Raw genomic sequence first — 9,883 nt, 5'->3', positions numbered from 1 at the left:
CTCGGAAACGGGCCTTTGCGCTAAGCCGAGCGAGGAAGGGGCGCGCGAGGGCGGGAGGGGGGAGATTCGGCGCCCCTCGGGATCTGGCCTCCTTACATAGGAGCAACACCAGGCACACTTAGGGTTTCCACTACTCGACCCTTTCCAAGGGAATGCCAAAAGGTCCACTTTTAAATCAAATTGTTGTTGTTATATTATTAATTATTATACCCCACCTATTTGGCTGGGTTTCCCCAGCCACTCTGGGCGGCTTCCAGCACATATAAAACAATAATAATGATAATGATAATAATGGCAATTACTAACCTCCCTGGGCTCCTGCAGGAGAAAGGGTAGGATAGAGATGATAATTATTATTAATAAATAATAATAATAATAATGCTACTGTTATTATTGCATTTCTTTCTTACCCTTTTCCTGCAGGAGTCCATGGTGGTTATAAAACCTCATGACAATACATATTGTAGTTGCTAAAGCAGCTGAAACCACAGGCAGTATTCGTGCCCCAAAATGCATGTTATCAGGCATGTGTCTCATTTATGCCCCAGCATTTCTGCAGTACTGTAAAACTATCCAGCACAATCTTAGGCCGTGTTTACTCAGAGGCAGATCCCACAATATTCATGTCATTTCACTTTTAATTTGTATACGTGCCGGCTTTCTATATTACTAACACAAAGTGGTTTACAGCTGAAAACGTAAACAAGACCACACATCTTTTAGCAATCTGATCCAATACAAATAAATCATAATAAAAATAGACTTAAACAACTTATATCAAGTTAAGTAATATTCAATAATACATTAGAATATAATAGTACACAATAAAATTAACACCCAAAATAGCAACAAATAATAATTAAACAGGAATTCACTCTCAGCAATTTCCTTGCAAGCTTGTTGGCATCTGTCTGTCTCAGAGGACAATGGAGGAGTGCATCTTCAGGGGTGAAGTCAATCTGTTGGAGAACTATAGTGCCTGCTGTATCGATGTATCTGATGAAGTGTGCATGCACACGAAAGCTCATACCAAAATAAAAACTTAGTTGGTCTTTAAGGTGCTACTGAAGGAATTTTTTTATAGTGCCTGCTGTGACTGTAGAAACTTATACAGGAGAGACCTGTTTTGTTGCAGCTGGGGCAGATGAAGGCATCCGGTTGAGCTACTGCAGATGCATCATGGCCTTTCTTCTGTGTTCTTCCTAGCGGTCATTCCTCTGGCCACTAGTATGGATATACGACTTGACTGCTTGTCTCCAGGTGCTGCAGTCGCCTACAAGGGATTCCCACGCAGTGGGCTTAACGTTCCCAGCCTTTACGTCATATTTGCAAACATTTTTGTAACATGGAATTGGCCTGCCAACGGGCCTGGTGCCTGAAGGCAGCTCCCCGTGGAGCACATCCTTGGGGACCCTGTCGTCTTCCATTATGTTATCTCTATATATGTTCTATATATTTCTATTAAACTAAGACAATTAAAAGGTTTAATACTGAGATTCCAAGGGTGAGGCCGCTCTTTAAAACATGGAGGTAGGCTGGCTGCCCTCCCTGCCCCTGAATTCCACCCTGACATTATCCACCCTCTGCCACTGAGAGGATAACCTGCTCTCTTTTTCTACATGCCATTAAGTGATGTTGGCAGAGTCATCAAACCTGGCTATTTTCTGTTTGGTTATCTTTTCCCCCGTTTGTGCCGCTGCATGTGCTTTTCCCACACGCTTTGAATGCACAAGGATAGGAGCCTGACTTCATCAACAGAGTATGGAAATATAATCAAGCTGAGGAATCCAGGGGATATGTTCCTGGTGCAGGATAGCCCACTGCCATATAAAGACAGACTTCAGCAACAGCTATAAAAACAGGCGTCGCAAGTCCTGAATATCAGTACCCCCAAACTTCTGTGAAGACAATGCGTAAGGCAAAACCAGAAGATGTGCATTTGCTGGGGTGGGAGAATAATCACAACACAGCAAGAGACTTGTTGCGGAGAACTGTAGCTCAGTGGAACAGCAAACAATTTTGCAAATGGATGCTCCCAGGTGCAATTCTTAGCATTTCCAGGTAGGGATGGGAAAGACCCATCTCAAACCCTGGAGGGCCACTGCTGTTCAAGAGTAGACAATCCTGGGGTAGGTAGATGAACCAATGATCTGACTTAATATAAGGCATCTTGCTAATGGGAGTTTGAAGCAGTGGAAGAGAAGTGTTTTAATGCTGAACATATCTTGTGCCGTCTTTGACAATCCTTAGGGCCATTGCACACATTTTTTGAGCTACATGTAAGGTATTGGGGGCACAACCCCTATAATAATGTGAATATGAGTGATGTGTTTGAAAATGTATGTACTCTGCAGGTAGACTCTGAAGGAACCAGAACTGGCAGGAGCTTTGCTGAATGTAAAGCCTGAGCATATAACTTATGGGTGAACTTGCCCTTAATGCTCTCTGTAAAACTATTCCTCTCCTTGCCAAAGCCATATAAATATGAAATGTGGCTGTACACAACCCCCTTCACAACCATAATGACCAACCACATACTTTTCAAAAAGAACGCTATACTGTTTAAATCTTGAGCTTACATGGCACAACTTTTATGTACAAAATTATGCAGAGTAGAACAAAGCACAATATTAGCCCGTATAAATAAAACAAAACTCCAAGTACCTTCAATAAAATAAAATGCTGGCTAATTATTTAAAACATGCATTACAATCAATGAAGCAATGTGACTATCAGCAATTTATTAGACCAATTCTTTTCCCCACATACTGTAAAATACAAAAAAGAGACATCCTATTTTAGGACCAACCTGTGTGATATGGTAGGCCAATTGCTTTATTTTGATGTTGTTAGCATGGAAAAACTGCTTTGGTAGAGGGTGAATGGGAGCAATATAGTAGGGCCAGAAGCGAAACGTTTCTCTATTCACTGTTTCTCCACTCTAGATCACCCCTGCTGCTTCTCTGCTGCCAATAACTGCCACCAGAAACATCTTTTTACATTTGTGCATAACTTAATTGTTTTAATGAAAGAAAAACTGGGGTCAACTATCCTTAATGGAAAGGGAAGTCAGTCAGTTTTGATAGGAACAAGTAACAGGTCCACTGAATTTGTATTCTGTGGCTGCAATTGCATTCTAATGTGGGCAAGAGATATTACTTTGAGGCATTTACTTCCTTTCAAATTCTTGAGAATACCAAGGCAGCCTTTTGGGGTTACTGTATTTTATTGAATACAGATAAGGAAAGAGAATGTTGTCTTCTATTTTAATGCCACAATAAAGAAACTAAACTCGTAGGGGCAATGAGAGTAAATGGATGCTTTTAGTTTTATGATCCGTTTTGAAGGGCTTAAAACATGTCAAACAAAAATAGAAATTGTCATAATAGGAAAGGCTCTCGCTGATCACAGAAAGGATCTGACACACTGTTGCTATAACAGGAGCTGGTGTGAGCATCTTTAGGCACCGGGATCCTGCAGAGTTTGATATGAAAAGGATGCTCTTTTGAAATGGTTTAGAGATCCTGAAAAAAAATTACTGGTTCAGTATTTCAGAAAACCTCTGATCATACTTTAAACACTCTTTAGCTTTAAACTCACACAACAATTTTCATTTTTTCCCCCTAATTAGAAAAAGAGCCTAATGTTCTAATGATTCTCTCAGCGTCCAGAGTAGTGGGGATACATTTCCAACACCCCCTTTGGCTTCAGAGTTTGAAATCTCAAGTCCTATATTGTGTTTAACCGACAGAGGCCATGACAACATCCACAGGAAGTTCTTCTCCACTACGTGCTGTGACTTGCATCGTCACAATGTCTGTCAGGACGAGACGAGAACGAACCAAGAGATCGTGGCCACCCCGAAATACACCTGTAGTAGATATGAGCAAGACAATAGCATTAGGCTATCCATCGGCATCACAAATGCTTAGAAGAATTCTGCATCTCTGCTACCTCGAGAGCATTAAACTAAAATTCCAAAGAAACATACGGCACTTAAAAAGAAAAAGACCTGAAAATTAGAATGGCCTTTACGTTAATGTTTTGGGCTAACAGTTATCCAGTGTTATACTTCGGTAAGTTACCTACTCAGCCGTACCCATTAGGATCACCACAAAAATTGAAACCAATATATTAGCACAACAACTCACCTGCCAGGTACAAGGCATGAGAGTTCTTGTTTTCAGGCACTTTATCTGACCGCTCGCAGGGCTGCATCCCTAGAAACTTGACAATATTGCCTACTGCCTCTGTGGAAAGAAACAGATTGGGGACCATATCACAATCCAAGAAAAAATACTTAAAAACTCGGGGGGTGGGGAGGGAGAAAGCATGTCAAGAGCCCCGCAAGTATTACCTTCCAGTGTTTTCACCGTGGATAATGTGAAAGTCTCTTCTTTTTCAAACTCATCGCCAACTTCTTCCCAGGCTGCTCCAAAATTTGGCTTCAGAACCCTTTGGATGTGATCTGCTATGGTCACCTCGATGTCTTCCAGCTAATATATAAAAAAAGGATATGTGAAACGATATCACTCTGTATCAAGCTTTGCCATTGGCTCAGCTGTAACCCCCGTCACTTTAAGGCATCTCTCCTCTTGCCCCTTCCAATTTAAAGGAGTGTTTGGAGCATAGCTGTCAAGTTCTCCCCCTTTTTAAGGGAAATTCCCTTATGCTGAATAGGCTTCCTCGCGAGAAAAGGGAAAACTTGACAGCTATGGTTTGGAGCAGGCATCCCCAAACTGCGGCCCTCCAGATGTTTTGGCCTACAACTCCCATGATCCCTAGCTAACAGGACCAGTGGTCGGGGAGGATGGGAATTGTAGTCCAAAACACCTGGAGGGCTGAAGTTTGGGGATGCCTGGTTTGGAGGCAGCTTCAAAGGGCACTTAGCAGCTTTAAGACAGGAGAATGTTTTAAAAGGATTGCATTGTTCCCCAGGTTGGCCACCTGCCAATCATGTGTCATGTGACTGACAGATCAGCAGCCACACCCACCCACAGATTTTGGCCCACGAGGCTGATCCTAATGAGGATTTGGCCCCTGGAGTCAAAAAGGTTCCTCACCCCTGGATTTAGAGGGATGCTGGCCAAGGTGTTCTGTGTTTTGCAGAGTACTCTATATGCCTGTGACTCTGCCTCCTTCTGTACTCCCTCTCCTTTACCAACCATCTAGTCTTCAGCCTCCCTTAATGCCCGTCTTTCCACAGAATCACTGGGCCGGCACCCGACTCACACTCTGGATGGAGGAGCGGTGTGCCCTTCCAAGTCACACTATTACAGACACCCGCTTGCCAGATGGAAGGATTGCCCCTCTCCCTGCATGCTCTTCTGAGTGTTTTCCTGACCATCCCCTCCAAAAGCCAATTTTTTTTGGGGGGGGCACAGAGGGGAAGAGGCGGTCGGAAAAGCCCTGCTGTGCAAGCAGCAGCACTTCCACTTGGCTTCTGCTGACAGAGTTCATCCCATGAATCATGCCCACTATGTGTGAGTTGGGTGCTCTACAACCTTCACCAAAGGTGCCATGGACTTTGAAGACACTCGAACTCAGAAAGCAAGGGAGAAACGTGCTAAGAGGAAGGCATGCTTGGCAAATCCACACCGTGATCAACTCCCACCCAGGAACCAATGTCCCCACTGTGGAAGGACGTGCGGGTCCAGAATTGGCCTCCACAGTCACTTAAGGATTCACTGTTAAAACTGTGTTTATAGAAGACAATCTTACTCGGCTACGAGTGATCGCCAAAGAATAATAATATGCAAAACAGACTGATCTGCATGCTATTTCCTGAGGGTGGGGAAGGAGACTTAGTCAAGGCCTCCCTGAAGGGAGCCTGACTCACATTATGGTCTGCATATGGAGGAGGGGCTTGTGCTGCCCCTCCAAAAAATAACTTTGCACACCAGCCGAAAGACAAAGAGAGAGAAAGAATATGTTTTGAGCCTTTAGCAGTATGACACAGCATGTCATTTATGTCATTTCTAATATGGCACAAATGCAGACTGAATGCTGTCACTTTTTTCCGTTGCTAAATGATGGATCTTTTTAGTGGGCAGCTTTTGGAGCAGCGCACACAGCGAATGTGACTCTCAGCGGAATTGCCAGACACTTGGGCAGGAGAAACAGAGAAGCAAAATCAATAGATCAGAGCCAGGTTCAAGTTGCATTGTGCAGTCTGCTCCTCAGAGCGGAAAAAAGGAAATGCCACCCTGTGTAATGGGACTGAAGCTGCAGGGAGAAGATAAGTCTTAGGGCAAGCAAAATCTCTGCACAGGAGTAGGTAAAACAGCCCAGGCTCGAAATATCAGTTGCACGGTGGGAGTAAAAAACAACAATTCCCAAGAATGGGGGGAAAAGGAGCCCTCCCTGCAAAATATTCCTGCAGGTTTGACACTCAGAACACTTCCATGGTGCCCTAAGCTGTCGGGAAATCAATGGCCCTGATACATAAAATGAAACCCACTGAGCATAAAAGCTGGCTCATCACTATCCTCCAAACAGTGCATCAGTTATACTCTCTGTAGAGCATATTATTATGTATTCATACTTCGGGGAGGGGGGAAATAGAGCCTTTGGTATTTTAAGTGTGCCGGGAAGGGTGTATTTTGCTTAAAAAAACCTCCTCACCCAAATGACTACAAGCAAAACAACTTTGCTGGAGCATTTTATCCGTGAAATGTGGGAATAGCACAGGGAGCTCAGAGTAGTCATGCCCCAGGAAGATGTCACAGCCCTCAAGTAAATGGCTGCCAACATTCAGCTGGTTATAAGCCAGGTCTGTGTGTGAGCAGCTGGTGACAGGACACCCCAGGTTTGACACTCAGCCATCTGGACATGCTGAGACTCAACGGCCTGTTAGCTCAGAAGCTGGTCAATCCATCCTCTGCCCTGATGAGACAGGGTTTCTAATGCATTTGTTAGATCAAGCCACGGCTCCCCAGAGGAGGTCGGGGGGCAAAGCTATGTCACCCCGGATGGCCTTGCCTTGGTGCACATCTCAGGTGACATTGTAAAAGACCAGGAAAATAGCTAAATCTCCTCTTACCACATATTCGTCCTCATAGCCCTCTTCCTCTGCTTCACCAGTGTTCGGGTCACAGTCCTTGACAGTGAATTTCATCATGCAGCTGAACGTACAGGCCACTGCAGAAAGGGCAAAAAGAAAAAGAAAAAAATCAAGCCCAAAGAAATGTGAAATGTACAGGTTAATTTATATTCCTGTCTCAGCTCCTAGGTCCAGTCTGCCTATTTATTAAAAAGTCACTGAGGACTGAGAGGACTGCTTGTAATTTTATAATTTCCCAACAAGACAGTTCTCCCCTAGACAGAAGAGTCAAATTAACCTACCAACCTCACTCAAGGCACACAAGGTTTTTTCCACAGAGAGGGTGTCTAGAAGTCTTTAGGCCTACAATTCACACACTGTTATTACAGGCTTGTGTCCAATGCAGTGCTAATAAACTGTCCCATCTGCACAACGATTTACGCTGGCACAATGGTACATTCCTCTCTCTCATAGAATCATAGAGTTGGAAGAGACCACAAGGGCTATCCAGTCCAACCCCCTGCCAAGCAGGAAACACCATCAAAGCATTCCTGACATATGGCCGTCAAACCTCCGCTTAAAGACCTCCAAAGGAGGAGACTCCACCACACTCCTTGGCAGCAAATTCCACAGCTGAACAGCTCTTACTGTCAGGAAGTTCTTCCTAATGTTTAGGTGGAATCTTCTTTCTTGTACGGTAGTTTGAATCCATTGCTCCGTGTCCGCTTCTCTGGAGCAGCAGAAAACAACCTTTCTCCCTCCTCTATATGACATCCTTTTATATATTTGAACATGGCTATCATATCACCCCTTAACCTTCTTTTCTCCAGGCTAAACATACCCAGCTCCCTAAGCCGTTCCTCATAAGGCACCCTCTCTCTCCAAGAACACCTCTAAATCTGTTCCAGGATCCCCCCAGCCCCCATCTGGAGCATCTTAGTCGGGTGCAGGGCACGTGCGGGCAAAGTCAGTCCCACTGTGCAAAATTAGATCCTTGCACTGACAGAACCGAGCACTGCATTTGAGACAAGTCTTCAAAGAAAAAGTACGTCAATTCTCAAAAGTCATTTAATGTTTGTTAAAATGGACAGGGGCTGCAAGCTCAAAACTACAAGGCAGCTTGGTCTGACTGAGAAGGGAAGAAAACAGAAAATCTTGTTACCCGCTGTTGGGTCCTCTTCGGGCAATGCAATCAATGTATAGCAAGTGCCAGGTTGGTTGTACAGCAAACTTTTGGCAGGTATGTAACCAATGACCTCATATGCCTCAGTTGGCTCCATCTGCACTGTGACATTTTCCAGGATCTGATCATTCAGGGTGTTTGTGCAGTCAAACTATCGGGGAAAATCAAGGAATGTCATGGCACGAAATACTGAATGTACTTTACTGTACTGTACTGTAAAGTTTGGGGTTGTTGTTTATTTAAAAGCATTTCTAAGTCACTTAATCTCTCTTTAAAAATAATTCTGAGCAATATACAACACAAAAATGGAACGAAAAATACAACATAAAACCAATTGTTGGCATCTGTCTGTCTCAAGAGACAACGGAGTGTCCCTCTGGGAGAAAAGCCAGGCTGTCAAAAGAATCACAGCAACCTGCTGCCCCCCCCATGTTGTTTTTGCTGTGTTAGCACCAAAGTGACATCTCCACGGCACAAACCTGGGCACTATGTACAGAGATCCTGGGCTCAGTAAAAGGGTAATATAAAAACAAAAATTCAGGGAATTTACATTAAGACAGAGTATGATCTTAGGGATTAGGGAAAACCTGGGCCAAAATACGTCTCTTTATAAGACAACTGAAGTGACTGGTGGTTGCTGCTTCAGAGGGAAGGGTGTTCCAGAATATAGGAGCAATAGCAGAAAATGCCCATTTAGGGGGCACCATCCTATAACATTCTGTAGGGTGAGATATGCAGAGGATATAAATGATCTTGCTGGTTTACAGAGGAGTAGGCGGTCTTTCAGGTTAACTGGTTTCCAACAATAGTTTTCAAAGACACACATATTAAGACCCACATTTAAGGAGATAACTGCAGAAGGCAGGGAGCAGACATATTGCTTCAGTGCATCTGCAGGCATAGTGCCTGCACTGGTCCTGGGTTGACCACACCCAACTAAGCTGTAGGCCAGTGCAGTTCTTGAGCCAGCATAGGCACAGAGCCTGCTTCCATGATGATGCAATTTCCATATACAGTAACTCACAACTTACACACATTTAACTATTCAGCTTTAAGTGCTTGGCAATCAATCAATCATTCACTTACTCACTCAATCAATATAAAAATGGGTGGAAAAGAGGCATGTTTCAGGGGGGGGGGAGACTTTGGCAACCCCATGAGTTTTGACAATACATGATTTTGGCTTTACACCCTATCCCCGGAACCTAACCCCAGTGTAAGTTGAGTGTTGCCTGCATTGGCTTCCTATGCTACAGTATTTCTTGGGCTGAAACGTCCTTAAGAATGGCTTTCCATCCTCCAGCATCACCACTGGAGTGCACATTTCCCAAGGCATATACGCTTTCGGTAGTAAAACAAATCTGCATATATTTTAGGATCAGCATCAAGAGTGGTTCTTAGCATTGTAATAGGGTCAGGTAGGCACCCACTAGGACATCTCCCCACCTTTCAGATATAAAAAGGAACCTGTGCCTTGCCGTAAACTAATCTAACCTACCCTCGTGGAGCTGTACTGCATGCATTGATTATCTGGCCATGCTTAGCTGAGGGAAATGCTCTGGTCTGAGGCCTCTGGGAGGGACAACCCCAAATGAATCATTCTAGGCACTAGGCCTCCGTGTTATTTGCATGCCCCCCATTCTCCTCCTCCAGCTCCA

General features: G+C 44.1%; 1 protein-coding gene across 2 annotated transcripts in view; it reads right to left on the bottom strand.

Annotated features, from left to right (window-relative positions):
• Positions 1–2,569: 2,569 nt before the first annotated feature.
• COPG1 (coat protein complex I subunit gamma 1) overlaps positions 2,570–9,883 on the bottom strand; it is a 31,086-nt gene continuing 23,772 nt past the window's right edge. For both annotated transcript variants that reach the window (XM_035106430.3, XM_035106429.3), the window contains exons 20-24: positions 8,205–8,376; positions 7,043–7,140; positions 4,358–4,496; positions 4,152–4,250; positions 2,570–3,871 (exon numbers count right to left, since the gene is read on the bottom strand). In XM_035106430.3, coding sequence (XP_034962321.2) covers positions 3,741–3,871; positions 4,152–4,250; positions 4,358–4,496; positions 7,043–7,140; positions 8,205–8,376 — 639 coding nt within the window. In that variant the 3' untranslated portion in view covers positions 2,570–3,740. The remainder of the gene's footprint in view (positions 3,872–4,151; positions 4,251–4,357; positions 4,497–7,042; positions 7,141–8,204; positions 8,377–9,883) is intronic.

The sequence above is a fragment of the Zootoca vivipara genome, chromosome 2, assembly GCF_965207765.1.
Source record: "Zootoca vivipara chromosome 2, rZooViv2.hap1.1, whole genome shotgun sequence".
Taxonomy (NCBI): domain Eukaryota; kingdom Metazoa; phylum Chordata; class Lepidosauria; order Squamata; family Lacertidae; genus Zootoca; species Zootoca vivipara.
This window is presented reverse-complemented; position numbering and strand designations above follow the sequence as displayed.